This window comes from Spodoptera frugiperda, chromosome 30 (assembly GCF_023101765.2).
Source record: "Spodoptera frugiperda isolate SF20-4 chromosome 30, AGI-APGP_CSIRO_Sfru_2.0, whole genome shotgun sequence".
NCBI lineage: Eukaryota > Metazoa > Arthropoda > Insecta > Lepidoptera > Noctuidae > Spodoptera > Spodoptera frugiperda.
In genome coordinates this window covers 6,295,083-6,313,409 of record NC_064241.1, presented here as the reverse complement: position 1 = coordinate 6,313,409, position 18,327 = coordinate 6,295,083, and the positions used below count along the sequence as shown (strand labels likewise).

The 18,327-nt window shown below is 36.4% G+C and overlaps 1 protein-coding gene across 1 annotated transcript in view; it reads left to right on the top strand.

Moving 5' to 3' along the window:
- The window catches only part of LOC118269944 (lachesin-like), a 65,729-nt gene that overhangs the window by 15,390 nt on the left and 32,012 nt on the right, over window positions 1–18,327 (top strand). Inside the window, exon 2 of the mRNA XM_035585339.2 lies at window positions 8,389–8,712. Within this exon, the coding sequence (XP_035441232.2) occupies window positions 8,601–8,712 (112 nt within the window). The 5' untranslated portion in view covers window positions 8,389–8,600. The remainder of the gene's footprint in view (window positions 1–8,388; window positions 8,713–18,327) is intronic.

The window sequence follows — 18,327 nt, the reverse complement described above, 5'->3', positions numbered from 1 at the left end:
ATACGTCAATATTAAACTACGTATTGTGCTTATAGGTTACAACATTATGATATTAACTAATATCTACTACTAAACTATCACGGTTTATTCACGTGCATTCATCGAGAAACGCTCTATTAGTTTCGAGTCATAGAGGGACTTATCATCATGAGCAGCGTGCGTAGACGTGGTGACGTCACCCAGCCTACTACTTTAGTTAATTATGTCTCACGATAGTTATTACAAAAATATAACATTATAATAGACTAGTATTATAGGTTTCTTAGAATTCTTTCATCGAGTAACTAAGTACTGATTTAATCCAATTTGCAAGCTATCCATTTATCCATGTAATATGCAAATCGGTGCTCATTGAGTCCAATTTCATAAAATTATATTTAAGTTACATTTTTACAAAAAATACAAATTTTACTGATTTTAGATTGTGATTTTATTGTAACTTTCGTGAGACATACTAAATTAATTATTATGTTATCGGCTTACTCACGTAACGTTTTGACGAGGAACTCGACTAGTTTCAAGCCATGCTAGGAAAACACTACGGGGAAAGCACTTCACGTAGGCAAAATGATAAATTGATGAACCTGACACGAACAGACAACTACCCTCAGCACAAACAAATAAATTGTGACACACACAAAGGATCGGAAACGGTCATCAATTTATCATCAAAACAACTATCTTGCGATGCCGTCAATGTGTTAGCCCGAGGCCTAGAATTATGCTCCAACCCCTCGGAAAATACCTGTCGAGGATATCATCAGCAGTATCGAAAATACTATTATACGGAATAGGATACCTCGCAGTGATGCCGAGTGCCTACGGCAAGATGTATCATCGTTGTTACGTAGATCTACACCCCCCAAGAGTAACATACCGCGGGAAGAAATGTTTGCACTTCGCGATCTGCGTAACGATCCGGACATTCTTGTGCTACCAGCTGATAAGGGCAACGCGACTGTGGTTGTTGATACCAAGGCGTATGAAGAGAGAATCACGCAAATGGTGAGTGACACCTCAGTCTACAAGAAACTGTCATACGATCCGACAGCCCGGGTGACTACAAAAACTGTAAAGTTATTGCAAGGCCTAGGTGACAAAGACTTGGTAGCACAATTACGCCCTCATAACCCTACACCGCCCAAGATCTACGGTTTGCCCAAAATACATAAACCAAACTGGCCCCTGAGACCTATAGTTAGTCAGATTGATGCACCAACCTACAAACTGTCGCGGCATCTGGCAACTATATTACAACCTTTTACTGGGAAAACGAACTCATATGTGAAGGATTCCCGTCACTTCATCACACTATTGGCTGATATCCAACTCCAAGAAAAAGAGATAATCATGAGTTTCGACATCACATCACTTTTTACAAATGTTCCAGTAGATGAGGCAATAAATATTATCACCACAACTTTGAGCGGGACAGATTTACCTACTGGATACATTGACTGTGTAAGCCATTGCCTGACAACAGGTTATTTCTTGTGGAGAGGGGATTATTACCAGCAAGTGAACGGAGTTGCTATGGGTTCGCCGCTAGCGCCAGTGGTTGCTAATATGTATATGGAGTGGTTTGAGGGTCAAGCCTTAACATCCGCCCCGGTGCGCCCGCGATACTGGTGGAGATATGTTGATGACGTATTCGCCGTCATCAACCGGGAACATGTGGCTGAATTCGTGGGACACCTAAACTCGGTGCACGGTAGCATTCAGTTCACCACTGAGGAGGAAAAAGAGGGAATGTTACCGTTCTTAGACGTGCTCGTGAGGCGTGAAACGGACGGCCGCCTGTCACACACGGTTTACCGTAAACCGACACACACGGACCGGTACCTACGAGCCGACTCACACCATCATCCCTCCCACCTTGCCTCTGTTCCCCGTACTTTAATCAACCGGGCACTGAACCTGTGTGATCCCCAGTACATTGACGCGGAACTTGATCACCTTAAACAGGTACTGGAAACAAATGGGTACAACTGGCGTCAATGTACTCGACTGGCGAGTTCATCATGTAAAAGACGACCGGCAGTTGCGGAGCGGACTCCAGCATTCTTACCCTATGTGAAAGGATTAACCGACACCATCGGACACCTGTTACGCCGAAGATACAGCATCAGGACGATCTTCCGCCCACCCGGTCAATTACGGAACTTATTACGCTCGCCTAAGGATAAGGATCCACTGGCAGTTCCCGGGGTATACATGATACCGTGCGACTGTGGCTCGAGTTACATCGGGGAAACTCGCCGCAATATCACAACCAGACTCAAGGAACACATACGCAGTGTGAAGAACATGGACACCCATACATCGGCAGTAGCCGAGCATGCTTGTAGCGCGGGCACGACTCACTTCCTCCGTTTCGACAAGGTCTCCGTACTAGCGAGGGAGAAATACTTCGTACCACGGAAAGTACGTGAGGCCATCGAAATAAGTCGTCGTCCCAACTTCAACAGAGACGGTGGCTGGGCATTACCTCCTACCTGGAAGCCAAGTCTGCAATCTGCGTCAGCCTACAATGTTGCGGGTCTGGAGTGTGACACAGTGAGCGCGGTATGTGACACCGTTTTTGCGTCGACCCGAGAATCGAACCCAACACCTGCGCAGCCGCCGGCGAGCGAGTCTAACGAGCCAACATCGTCGCGCGCCCAGATAGTACGCGCGATTCCAGGCAGAGGGCGCGATGGGCGCGTAGCTCGAATCGCCAGTAGCAGTGCGACAATCGCCGCGTCGTGTGTCGCGTAATGCTGCTCATGAATATGAGCCTCTAGCATGGCTTGAAACTAGTCGAGTTCCTCGTCAAAACGTTACGTGAGTAAGCCGATAACATAATAATTGATTTTAGATTGATTGCGAATACGAAATGCGTTTTAGATAGATTCAGATTTTTTTTTACTTATCTAATTATTTTAGGTGATGAAGGCTAATCAAGCCTATTCCAAAACTTTGTTAGTTTCATTGTAATGACTAAATTTATATTAATATTGTCTAAACTAATAAATAAAATTGGAATCTGTTTGTAATATTGATATAACCATATAACAATTACATCTAAATTATATTTTTTACAATTTTTGTCGGTCTGTCTGCCTGTCTGTATGTATGTTTGTTCGGGCTAATCTCTGAAATGGCTGGACCGATTTTGACGGGATTTTTATTGGCAGGTAACTGATGTACTAAGGAGTAACTTAAGTTACTTTTATTTTAGAAAAAAGTATTTTATTTTAGAAGAAAATCAAGAACCTAAATTCTGTTAGAAGTCAAGTCTAAGTTATTCTACGCGGACGAAGTCGCGACCAACAGCTAGTGTTTACATAAAAGTTAATAAGTTTAACTGACACTGTCCGTCCTAATCCTTTGTTAACTGCAGTTTTTAGAAAGTACAATATATCGTTAGTCTGAGTTAGCTAGTCAGTCAGCAAGTTAGTCATAGTCTTTAGTTATACAAATACAATTCAAAATTTGTGTAACTAAAGACTATGACTAACTTAAAAGTAACTACTAACTTAAAAAAAGTTCTAAAGAACTAACTTAAAAACATAGGTATTACTTAAATGAAGACTGGCTTTTTAATCGAATGGTTAGAATCACAAGCGTAACTACCAAGCAGAAGGCCTCGGTTTCCAATGTTGGTTTTTTTTCGATAATAACAGCATGGAATTTATAATTGTGTACGGCGCTAGATAGCAAAATTATAACATAACTGGTGAAATGCTTTAATACTTAGTTTGCTTACCCCTTCCAAGATTTAAAGGCATACAAACGGTTTTGTTGTGTTTATTTAACAATAGATATTTGTATGCCAACGTCAATCAAAGCATTCAATAACATATTTCACAGTAGAATAAGGATTAGACTTTCGAAACATGTTGGTAGCTGTTCCGGAGAGGCACGCAAAACATTAATTGCTATACGGTCGGACGGCTTGGCTTCGAACAGATGCATCTCCCGCAAATACCTTGAGTGCTCTCTGTCTTTAGTTACCTATATGTATGTGCAAAGAGACTATTTGTGTGTGGTTCTATGGCATGATAGTAGGATTTCTGGAACAGAAAGATATTTTCATAAAAGAGTTAATTTAAAACGACGAATTTCGATAAAATAAGTTTCACTCCAAAAACAAAATTACAACAATTAACGATAGCAGATTGTATACATTCTCATACAATATAAGATCACCTCAAGGCGAGCGAGTCAAGTCAAACATCGGTTACAAAGTCAACCAAGAATTCGGATACTGTGATTTATTTAATCCAAGTTATTCACTTCGTTTATTAAGCAGAGTCGAGATTAATACTGAGAGCTTAACGTAAGACGTGAACTCGACGCCCCGCAGCCCGCGCCCCGTGAGACCCCGGCACCCCGCGTGACGCCGACAGATAAGCTAATTACTTATTGTGATTTAGCAACCGGTTCTCGACAAATTTTTCGTCAAATTTTCAGAGAGCAATTCTGAATAATAAGTAGACGTCGTCCACCACAATGGCAGCAATTAACCGGACAATTTAACTTTTTAATTGCGAATTAAGAAACTGGGGAGTGCAAAGGTTGAACATGGCCCGTGAAATTAATTGTCAAGAAAGGTTTTACTGTCCGCCGCCCGTATTCTACATAATATCCTCACACATTGCGCCGAAAGAATAATCTGGCAGAGAAAATAACAAAATTAATTTACTCAATAATCTAAGTTATGCAACGGACAAAGGAGTAGCATTTGTTTAATATATATTTCCAAGGTTGCTTAACACCACAGTTTTGAAAGTTTTACCGAGTAGTTTTTATCGGGCTCTTTGTTTTCACCCATAATCCTAGTTTTTCTTAGTGTCCGTACCAAGCAGAGGGAAACTTTTCGAAACTTGAATTCATAAAGAAAGTTTAAAGTTTGAGCAAACTTAAATAAAAACAGAAAAGCTTCATTGTGTAGTCAAAGCGCAGGCGGATTTATCTAATTGTGTTTGTTATCTATGTAACTTGTGTCTGCCCGATGTAACAGTATTATACATACATTATTGTGAAAGCGATTTTAGCTTTGCGTTAATCGGAATTCGGGAATGAGCATAGACAATGTAAACATGACAATAGGAGCAGGAGTAAGGGGCTGGTTAGCAGTCGTATCGGTGGCGTGCCACTCGTGAGATAACACAGCGCGCCGTCTTTGTGGACGGATGTAAAATTATTAAGCAACGGAATGCCGTAAATGGGGTTTGCCTCTGTAATATCAAGGGTTAGAGGCGAGTCGCTCCCAATATGGGCTTTCATACGATTAAGTTTATCGAATTCCGGGTGTAGCTACCTAATTGTGTGCCACGATGTCGGTGGCCGGCGCGTTACGTTGTGGCCCCGATACTGTCATTTTTTTCCTTATCCGCCGAAAATTATAATGTATTTTAACAGCGGCTGTGAGATGGTTTCCCCTCGCTCACTTTTAGCTCAGACAAATTTTTTCGTGCATATTTCAAGCGGGATTAAATTGTTTCAAACTTTGTCGGACAGTCTGTCGAATGCGAGAAGGCTGGAATCGATTGACAGCCGGATGATTCTGTCGTTATGAAACCTCGCAGACATTGAAAGTCGATCGTTTTTAAACGGCGTCAATGTCGAATTGGCAACGGGAATAAAGCAGCCGCAAAGTAAACACCATTCAATTTTATTACGGAGAATAGTCTTCTTTGAAAATCCCTCGGTAGCAATCCCGTAAATCTCTATTTGTCGCAACTAAAACAGGTCACGGCGGAAGGCTATTACGTTCCCTAAATGCTGCCGAACTCCCTGTAGAGCGCTCTAATCCACTCCGAACGGGCTGGTGTCAAACGCAGGCCAGGGTTGTTTGTATTGTTTATTGTCGCGACGCTCGTTCGTACGGCAAAGACGCCGACGCCGTCGCCGGCACGGGAGAGCATGTTTCAATTGATGGAGCCGAACAGTCCCCGGAGTGAACTATTATATTCCTGCCCACGAACGATACTTATCCTCACTTAATGTCTCCTCTACCTTACTTTGAAATCTCGAGGAGCTTTATAGTATTTCAAATAGGCAAGGATTTCTTAAGTACGACATTTTCTGTGTAACAAGTATCTAAAGATAATCGATGTATGTATGTAAATATGTTACATACACATTTTTTATTTCTGATCGCCCTGTGTATGCATGGAGTTACAGCTTTTATCAGGCTGTATATTTGCGAAGAAACGCTTTGTCAGTCGTCCAGTTTTATGCGACAGTTCGGCGTTTGGGTGTGGATGAATAATAAGCACTGAAGAGCCAGCAGAATGGAACAAAACACTTGAAACAATATCGCGACAGAGCGGCAATCATTCCTGTTTTATCTCAGTTTGTGCACGCTGCGCCGCGGAAACTGCTCTAATAAAAAACTACCATGTGTTTCTACGTACATACATACGTGCACACTCTATGTGCACGTATAGGTTACTGCAGTGTTGCACCTGCGTTGTTCCTTGCAGATATGAAGTAAAAAATATTATGCTTTCATTTTTATGGATTTTCAAATATTTTATTTTGTAACACTATATTGTTGGATTCGTTTTGGTCGTAAGAACAAATGCGATTTATAGTCATCGCAGGGTAATCGGTTTTCGATTTATAAATTAATTAATCTAAATTTTTTTTCAAGGGAATAGAATATACTGCGTACAAAAATTTTGTTCTACCTTAAATGCTACTAAAATTGTATTGAAACTACATAATAATTTTAGTAGTAATCGCAACAGATTTACGATTTGAACAAAGAACACAAAACAAAATGTAGCATAATTGAAATTGAAATATATGTAGGTTGACTTTTTTATTTATTTTCTCCATTCAGATTTTAACTCGAAATTTTTCATTTAATTCTCGCAATAGTAATTCTCATGTTTTGTACATATACATTGGTATTCGAAACCATTGGAATTGAAACCGAGCAATATGAATTCCGAATTTTATTTTACGTATCACTAAAAATAAATGAACATAAATATTTGAACCTTTATTTATTAATGTTTCATTTGGATGGTTAGTTTGTTTTGAAGTAATATTTTCAAGTTATAACTCGTAAAAGTTTTTCATACTGCAGCACAAAAGCCTGGGGCGTTGCTAGTTTTTCTATAAAAAATATGAAGTTATTTATTAATTAAAAACTTGTTTGTCTATAAGGTAGAGTGCATCTTTTAATTTGAACTGTTCTGATTTTGCTGGCAATAAACTGCATGGTCCAGTTTCGTAATAACTTTTACTGACATGTCCTCATTGGTTGCAAGGGTGACTACGGTACTACAGGTCTTGGATATTTAGGTCTAGGTTAGGTAAAATGTCATTGTGTGAAAATTATTACTAATCATTATGGACGCGAGGACACCACAGTATTCGAGTATGCGATGTATCCATAGTAGGGAAGCCAGCCGTAGTACATATCCATAGCACGCATCTTTCCGTATAAAAAACATAGCTTAGCTGAGTCCATTTCCTCCAGTGCTAAGCTATGTGTACCAATGAATATTATTGGTGGTAGCCAAACGCATCCAAAGTAACGTACGAAAAACGAAAAGCACTCTTAGGATTATATACGAATCATAAGTTATATAACCACTCTTTCATTGAGGCAATAATACAAATTTATTTTCATTTTAACAATAAAGTCACTTTGCCTTCAAGAAGTTTTCTGGTTAGTTTACTTACAAAGTTTTTCACGGTCAAGTGATGTATATAAGCTATGTTTTACAACTTTACTAAGTCGAGACCCTCGTGGGGGCTAGTGTCGGCAAGAAATTGCCCAGATGGCTCTTAATGAAATAGTACGACGTAACTATCTACTAACTTATGATGTAAGCCAGTAAGGGACTGTTTTATTATGTGTGTAATATGTCATATGGCTTTATTTATTTAAGACTAGCTGTTGCTTGCGACTTTGTCCGCGTATAATAATGACTTTAATTATTTTTTCTAAAATAAAAGTAGCTTAAGTTACTCCTTAATACATCAACCACTTGTCAATAAAACTTCCCGTTAAAAATGCCCCTAGAGACGATATTTTATTGCATACGTAAAATAAGAGACGAAACATTAAGTAATAAGTAATATTTATACCAATCAGAGTTACCTTGAAATGAGGTGGTAGTTTATAAAATATAAAATACAAAATTATATTTTAATCATCAAAAACCTCACCTAAAACACTTTTTATGTAGAGTTACCAAGTCAATACAATTCGGAAGTCGGTACTAAAAAAAAAATTAAGGCGAACGTTCCACTCAGCTTGTTACCGAAATCCGTGCGCATTGTCCCCACGTACTTCATATTCACAACGCTTTGAATCCTGTACTCTCGAAAAGGAAAAATAAATATCCTTTATACTCATTTGATTCGTCTTTTTTGTTTCAGATTTACCGAGCGTGGCCGGAATGAAACCATAATAACAACGTAATTTTACGACAATAAATAACTGTTTTAAATTTACTCAACCTAGGATAAATGATGAACTTTATATAATATGTATTATAAATTCATAATTTTGAGATGATTTAACCTCAGAAGGAGGATTGTTATGACAATAACGCGATGTGATACAATACCAAGCAAGTTATTGGTATCAAATGTCTTTTGGAGTCATGGCGTCGGAATCATCGCGACGCTCAAGATCCGTTTCCATGGAAACCGGCGGTCTACCTTTGGTTTCGACGTTTGCTCTGCTCACTATTGTCGCAGGTAAGGATTGTGTTGAACTAACAGCCAGACTCAATAATATTGTGAATGCATATTTTGTATGGGGCTTATGTTAAAATTCTATGTCCAAAATCAAATCTGCTGATAGATACAAAGGGTATTTATTGACACTGGCTGTAAGTGACTACGCTAAATTTAAATCAATACCTTTATGTTATTTGAAAGGCAATATTAAAGTATGTATTATAAAGGTAATATCTCTGTAGTAATTGCCAATCGCTGATGCTAAAAATAACCAGTCTGCTTGACGTTAAAAATATCGCCTATCAAGTTGACAATCTCCAATAATTCAAAGTCATATTGAAGTCAAAGTCAAAGTATTCTTTTAATTAAACCTTTTGAGATACTTTTGAAAGTCAACATTATTATTGATATCATAATAGAATACTAACTTTTACTCGTGGCATTGCCCATACTCGTATAAAACAGACAACAAGAAATCTATGACAAAAAAGTCTGTTATTCTCTAATTAAGCAAACTTTCAAGAAGATTGTTTAAGTCTAACGAGCATAAAGAGGTAACAAACAAACAGATTAATTTGTAATATTAGTTAAGATTGAAATTCAAAATCTCTATTTGCTTTCTTTAATGTGGAATAAGTTCTAAAATAATATTATATTTGTAACAATTAAGGACCTGGACACGCAACTTAAGGTCTAATAATTACACAAATATTACTATTATAAGCTTATGTATCAATTGTATGTATATGTAGGTACTTGTAATATTATGTTCGTGATAGCACTGTAATTGAACTGAAACTAGTTCCTCATTCCAAGAAGTTGAAAGCTTCTCTCATCATTGAGTGTGTAAACAATTCGCAGACAACACACAACACAGGATCGTAGTACATTAATGTTCCTACAATTTGAAATTGCCATCTTGATTGTTTGTTGTTCTATGTTACTATGAATAAATATTCCGTATAAAGATTATACAATAATTTAAAATACGTAGATTTCTTTGTACTAGATGTACTAATCTGTTGTTGGTTAGCCAAGAAGTGAAATAGTTTTTATTTGTGCAAATAGCGTACAATAAAAGTACTTGGTAACTTACAGAAATAGATACAGAAAAATGATATTTCATTTAAGAGTACTTTCTCAAAAAAATATATCACAAAAAGTTAACGCGGCGTCATTATCCTCAACAATTTTGCCAAAACTCAAAATTTGGTTTCAATAAATTAAAATGTGACACTGCTCTCAACCAATCCAATAAAAATAAGTATAATAATAATCTACCGGGATGCTTAATACCGTTTGCTTGTTAAATAAAAGTTAAAGTTTTTTGAGGAAACACCCTTTAACGCTTCATTAAAATATACAAAAACCCGAATAATGACATCAAACAAGTTCCCGAGCTAGTTTTTCGATTCACCAGTCTCAACTCCCTAGCCAAGGATGTAGAAACTCGCATTTGACTGTTACACAAAGGTATTCCTTTATATTCAGACTCTGACTTTAATTGGTAATAAACATTGCTCAACTTCAAGGCGGAGAGTTAACGCCCATTTTGAATAAAATTACCTTAATGTACCTAACGAATCTCGTTACATGGTTATATTATGCCAATTACCCTAGTAGACAGTATAATGGGTTAGTTCCGAGTACTTCCGAGTGTTTGATAGCTCGTACTCTTCCCGTGGGTGATATAAGAGTTGACCAAGTGATCACCACGGCACAACAGCAGTTCTATTAAAGCTTAATTCTTTTCAATTGTTATGGCAAACTCATCCTTTGTCCTGAAATTGCTGACTGCCTAGCGGGTTACCGGAGCTCCGGCTTGAAAAGCAGGAGTAGGAACGGGGTGGTTTTTAGTCAGTAAGAGTCTGATACTCCCTTTCGCCTCGCCCAAGGCGGGAGAAGACATTGGATGATTTCCTCTCCTTTAAAAAAAGCGGGTTACCGGGACTCCAGCTCAAAAAGCAGGAATAGAAACGGTGTGGTTTTTAGTCAGTTTGACTCTCCCTCTCGCCTCGCCCAAGACGGGAGAAGGCATTGTATGATTTTCTCCCCTTAAAGAAAGAGGATAACTATAGTCCAACAGAGGACTCGTTTAGACTGTTGATGATGATATTCGATGTTCAGTTCAAGACTTTGCTATAACGTTCTTCGAGCTATTTCATTGTGCTCAGAAATTGATCAAAGTGTTGACAGTTAACATTAAATGTTCCTGTTTTACGTACATTTATGGAACAATAACGTTTTCTTTTGTGTTGTCCTTTGTGACTGAAGCGTCAAAGTCACATGTCTTGTTTTGTAATTTATTCACGCAACTGGAACGTTGTAATATGTACTGTGTTCTCGTTTTTCTTTCTTCTTTTAAGTATATCTTACTGACAATGCTTTAGTGCTATAGTGTTTTATTGGTGATGTATAGTAAATAATTTATGAATAACGATTGCCTCAATGATTTTTAACATAAATTGAAATCTCTGATTGTAATCGGGAATTCTAAATATTGACATTTGAAAACAGTTTTCAGATTTCTAGTTACCTGATAAGAACTAGATACATAGATTACCTTGAAATATGATGTTTCAAAGGGGCGTTAAATAGTATTTACTGTAAATGAAAATCAACAGTGACACGTGTAGCTTAGAGTTGTAATGAACTAATATAACTAACTAAAAAGGATTTGAATGACTAAATAAATAACACACTCTTAAGATCTACACGTGGCTGAACTTCTAAGTATTTTAATTTAAAGGTTTTCATTCATATTTTGGAAACAGATATAAGTATTCATTGGGTAATTTCCCAAATATTGGACTACTAACTACGAGTAACATACAAATGGAAGACCTGATGAAAAGCTTAATATCGTGTCGACTATCTCTTGGCGCTTTGAAAACATTAATTTTCCCTTCCTAGTCCTTACATTAAAGTAATGTTAAAACCGGCTCTTCAGTTAGACTACGCCATTAGTTCGTTCGGACTATTTCACGAAATAATAATCTTCAGTTTTCGAGCATTTTAGTCATTTCTTGCGTGTTGTTGATCTGTCCCTTTTAGTGATGTGAACGAAAACATTTCTGTTACAAATATGTCAACTTCTATAAAAATGGTTTCTGAAGATGTCTGTGTTAGTTTTTGAGACCTACTGTGTGAAAAGGAATTATTCAAGTTTGAAAGTTAGTTTACATACATTACAGTATATTTTATGTTAATCGGAATAGGTTACAAAGAAAAACAAAGTCACATTCACGTGCAAGTTCATCTTTGTTTCTTTATGTACGTGTAAGTCGGTACGTGAGTTAAAACTAGACCGCAGTTCACGTGATGTAGCAAATTGTTGCACTTTAACGACTGTCTACAGTGGCGGGCTGCAGTTTAGAAGCAATACCGACCCAGATTCCCTCACGTACCGCCGACGCGCCTCCAACGCGCCAGACGTAAGGAACCCGCACTGAACGCTGCCCTACTGGATTCCAAGTTTAATTGAAAACGCTTTATATAACCTTTTCTTTTAATTGTTTAAAGCTTTCACTTCATCCCCGGCCCGTGCTCTGTGAAATGTTTAATTATAGTTCCTAATGAAAAGTCCACAATTCAAATAAACACGTACAATATAAATAATGATGTTTGTGTGCAATGCGAACGATATGCGTTAAACCCACATTGGATTACAGCTAATCATTGGATTAATTGTATGGAAATTAGTGATCGTACGCGTGGTGAATTTAACGCAATTCTATCAGAATGTAATTATAGACGTCGATGAGCGTGAAATACTGAATAATTGGAACACGTAATCGAATATGGAGGGCTCGACCGGTGAAGTTGGTTAAAATTGATATAATAATTAAATCTGTTCATATTCACTGATAACTTATTAAAGTATTCGGAACACATCCGAGGGTTAATATTTTTTCTGATTTACTAAGTGATGTGAATGATATTTTATGTGGTACAGCGCGTAGGTGATTTATTACTGTAGATATAATTTTATCCATCGCTCGGGTGGTGGATATCAAGATAAAGGGGTCGTCGGTCGACAAAGTTCGTCGCGTAGCTGCCGGCTACTGGCCTCGAGTTATTAATTTTCATTTGACTCGGATAAAAGCCTTACTTATTGCTATTAAACGTCTTTGAGTAATTTGTTTTGTGACATCTTTGCGTTAAAGCCCTTACATAGGCGTTTTAAACTTAAATCTCATAATTTTTTCGTTAAATTGAAGCTACATCCGCAATATTACTTATTGACATAATCCAGACGGATCAGGGCTGGCGGAATATTGCGTTTAAAAGTCGTTTGTGAGTTTCAATTTCCATTTTAATTTTTGGGGATAAAAAATATTTACTTTTAACTCGATAAAGGCATGATATGTGGCTGGAGACGGGTGACGAATGTTCTGTATCGGAGTGTTATTAATTTTCATTTGACAGCTACGGCGGCACGCTGCTCAGAAAGGCAGGCTGCGACGCGACGTGACAAAAGCCGCTTCTCTACTATAAACACAGTCTCGTTTTGTTCCATTATCGGCTCACTGTGGACTGTGTTTCGGAGAATAGTGTAGCACTTGTAACTGGGAAATAGAATACACGAATACGTTGCGTTCGTGTGAAATAAGAATTTTCAGTATATTGACAAAGTAAATTGTAGAATGCGTTATTGATCTATTGTTTGTATGTAGGACATTTGGTTAATTGATAGAGTAAAGGATTTTCTCGGTTTCCTGTAGACTCAAGGTTTGGCAATTTACACAATGAAAACCATAATAAGTAAGTATAGTTTAATCGAAATCACCAACTATAAATAACACGTTACAAAGATCAAAATATCACAAGTAAATCTAAGAGTAAATATTACCCTCATAATTGAGACATAAAACAAAACCAGTCAATACAGTAATCAAGCCAATGACTCCCTCACTATATTACCTAACTAACTTCACAACAGATAAAGTTTCACACTAGAATTCACTACGGGCGAACTGTACGCGGTGAGATAGAAAATCTTAAGTACTAAGTGAGTGAACACGTAAACAGCTAAGTTAGGAGCGTATTACTAAAGGCTCCGGTGAATCAGATCCATTCCCGTTTAATTTACAAGGGTCATATTACCAGCATTGATCCGGAAATCCATTTCTCGGCCGCGCAATGAAATGATTTTAATTTTTTCCACCATTTATTTATCTTTTCGATATACTGAGTCTTGAGCAAAACATGTTGGGTAGGTCTGTTGGTTTTATTTTGATATATGCTTATGTTTAATTTTTATTTATGTTAATGTTGCGTCTGTGGTTTTCAAAATGACCTCTTCTCATGTCCAGTACCCTACGAATTTGCTTTACGTTTAAAGTGACGAACTTTACGAAATCCATTAAAATAATGATGATACGTTTAAAGTAACCGAAATGAGAGCGCGCTTGGCGCTCTGATTGGTTGGTTTTTTCGAGCCGGCCAATCAGAGAGCCGAAGCCGAATACGCTCTTGTTTCGATTACTTTAAATGTAAAGTAAATTCGTATTAAGGGTACGGTAGTGGTAGCGAATTTGAAAGGCTCATAATTATCATAATGGAACTAATATCACTAGTATTCTACTAAGTTCATTTTACATCGAAACATCTCTACTGACATGATTTTAGATATCATGATATTTGCTTACCACAATGCAAATGCCTATACATTGTTGTAAGAAAACTTCAAAACCTAAAAAAACCCATTTCCTAACTCAGTTCAGAACACGGACACGGCTGTAAGCCTTTTCCTTTCACAATAATATCGCCCAAAGACTTTCCGCCTACGGTTGACTCGATTATGTTTGCCGATGCATCGTTCGATATTCAGACGATTCCATTCGATTCCGTCCCCCGAAATTTGGGGAAACGACTAATGCGAATGTGGGTTGTTCTGATAACTCGAACAATTGGTGACAAGTAAACGTTCGTTTGTATTCATATGAACACACAATATTATACTTTATAGCTGTTTGTATTAGGTTTCAAATCTGTTCTTTCTGAGTTTTAGCTGTAGAGTAATAGAGGGCAGATGTAATTTTTTTTAAAGTCTTATGCTGATAATTCTCTTTGCAATTTAAATGTTTTGCTGAACTCAAAAATAGAACTTATAGCGATACGATTTAGGTACAATTTGGATTGAAACGTAGCACAAAATTAAACCACGCAGAAGTAATGTAGTGGTTCCTAATTATATTATAACTAGTGGTCGCCTAGTGGTCGAAATTCGACCATATACGATTCAAGGATAATTTTTATTTAACGAATTGCTAATAGTTTTGTAAAATTCAAATTAATATATTCCGGCGCATCATGAACAGGAAAACTCTATTCATATGAGACGTCAGAATATCATCGTAATGTCTGTCAATTTTGACGTTTTGACAAATACAATCAGATACTATGCATGGTAGTTGTGTGTTATGTTTTATTTATTGATTCAATGTACTTTGTAAGCATTATTTTTGAAAAATATTAGCGTTCTGCACTTCTCCTACACATAAACTATAAGTGTATCAAATTTTATGCTCCTACGTCCGCGTTTTCGTAAAAATCCAAAGTTTTTGCATCACGTATTAATATATAGAAGATTAATTATTATGTTATCGGCTTACTCATGTAACTGTTTGATGAGGAACTCGTCGTACGCTTTCGTGTGTCGCGGAATGCTGCTCATGAATATGAGCCTCTAGCATGGCTTGAAACTAGTTGAGTTCCTCGTCAAACAGTTACGTGAGTAAGCCGATAATATAATCTATATATTAATACATGATGTAAAAACTTTGGACCCTTTTTACGAAATTTGCGCGGACGCAGGAATATAAAATTTAGCACATTTATAGTTTATGTGTAGGAGAAGTGCAGAACGTTAATATTTTCCCATAATAATGCTTATAATGTACATTTAATCAATTAATAAAACATTACACACACTACCATGCATAGTATCTGATCGTATTTGACAAAACGTCAAAATCGACAGACATTGCGATGATATCCTCACGTCTCATATGAATAGAGTTTTCCTGTTCATGATGCGCCGGAATATATTAATTTGAATTTTACAAAACTATTAATAATTCTTTAAATAAAAATTATCTTTGAACGTATGTTAAGTGGTATTGTAAATTAAATCGTATATGGTCGAATTTCGACCACTAGGCGACCACTAGTAATTAATTAGTATGTCTCACAAAATGTTATAATATAATATATTATAAATTATGATTGGACAACAATGTAAGGTAAATTCGAAGTTAAGATAGTGTAGGGTGATAGAAAGTGGAACAACATAATACACAGAATCATAATTACTGTTGTTAGTAAAGCTCTAAACGTGCTCTGTCAAAAAATTTCAGGGAATTCATATTTAGTGAATGTCCTCAAAAAAGATGTTTAGGAAATTTTCTTTGAACAAAACTTTGTGACCTGAAAACAAAACGTTTTATATTCTGCGCACACTACTTATGCTAATTCTTTGAGCTTAAGCTTTGAACTGTTAACCTTACAGTGCAGTTTATAAAGCCGACGTATTTCCAACCGCAGTGTTTGTAGGGGAGGCTAATATAATGCTTAAACATTTTTTTTTTAAATTACTAAACTTTAACTACTAGTTCGAAATTCTTAATAATCGAGAAGACTGGAAGGAACTTAATTTATCCCTAGTTTTTATTGTCAGTTGGTTCAATTTAACTCAGACAGAGAACTAGAAAATCAAATCAACTCAATCAAAATATCGAAAACTCTTAGACATAAATAAGCATGGTAAATATCCAGTCTCAAGTACAAATGTTAGAAAAAACCAACTGTTAAAAAAATATTAATAAATCTTTTTTGCTGTCTTCTTCTGCCAGAAGCTCAAGTACAATTCTTCTGCTTACTCTCCTAAAAACAAACGTGATAAAAGCGATGTTTGTTCGGACTCTACACAGCAAACAGAACCAAACTCATTTCATTTTTCAGAATCAAACTTTTTCCAGGAAAAATCTTGCACACAGATTTTTCGCAGTAGCAAAGTTTGTTACTGAAAAAAATAGGAGGTATCTAAGCAGAAAATACTTTCAATTATTTCTATTTCCATCTTTTACCTAAAGTATTTTTTTTAAACGAGCCTTCAATTTTTTTATCTCCATTTTTTTAAATCAAGTAATATTCTTAAACCCTTCTGTTAATTCTAAAGAATACTATAAACTGCCATACTGTACTGAAAACCGCATCAAAATCGGTTCCGCAAAACGCGAGATAATCGCGCACAAACATATATACAGGTCAAACTGAATATTTTCTTTTTTGAAGTCTCTTTAAAAACGTTGCTAGTCTGACTGTTACGAGTCTGAATCTGATGGTAGCTGTGGTGCTATATACCCCTACAGTTGAAATGTTTAACAAATGTGGTATTTTAGTGGCCAATTTAGCAACAAATACTGAAACAGATATTGTTACGTACTCACACCGAGCTAGTTCTTCTTAATAACAAAACGATAATAATAGTAAATATATTTCTATCTAGCAAATATTAACAGAGCTTTGACGGGCAGTGCTATATTTAATTCTCTTTCGTGATTCATTTTGCTTTAGTTATAATTAGACATTATTTAAAGATAGTCTGTTCAAATACTTCATCATAGTATTGTTTAATCTATCTATAATAGAAAAATTAATGGATCACTAAATGAGTTGCTAATAGTTAATCTCGAGTACAACTGAACCGATTTCGCTAAATCTTTTTGTGTTGGGTTTGCTATTTTTAGAAAAAGGTTCGTATGTAAGATAAAAATAACAAAAATGCTCCGAAAATTTTCATGGTAAAATAAACTTCGCGAGGTCCGCTAGTGTAGTCTAGTTCTAGCATGAGGCTTCAAATAATCAGATTTTTTATAATTCTATTAATGAGTTGACAACCAGCTATTTAGAACCAATAAAATGCTAAATAGATTTAGTAACTTTAAAGAGTTTCCACCAATATGAGCAATTAATTAAGTCTTAATTCAAATGAAACATTATCCTCATCAAATTAAACAAATCAGTCGAACAATTCAGAACTTGTTTATAAGTAAATTACATTTTCAGTTTCCAATTAATTTAACTCGTAAAATATTTGTGTATTTACACTAGAGTTAATTATATTTTTCACGTCAGTTCTATGAAACATTTACACCTGAACGAGCGCTCGATTAATTAATGTAATTTCGTTAATAAAACTTATAGGCTTCATTCGCTTGATTAATTATTTAAAGTTCATATTAATACATTTTAATTACCTGCAATACATTTCGGTGTCATTGTAACGAAATCTTTGTCTTTTTTATTTTAAAACTGTTATGAAAAGGAAGGAAGGAAAGGCTCTTTCCTAATTTTCGTGTAAACCGAAGTAGCAATCAAATGCTTGTAATGAGAATGGGTTCAATAAAACAACGGGCAAGGCTGAAATTCACGATCCCTCGATCCCCAATTGCGGGTACTCAAATGTAAGGACTTTTTTCTTCAGTGAGAAACATAAATTCAATCGTACAGCACAAGTTGATTATGTAGCCGATCAATTGTCTCGGGAGATGATATAGGAAAGTAAGTTAAAGTGGAAAGTAGACAGCCGCCATTTTATTGCGGCAAATCGACGAATACAGAGAACGC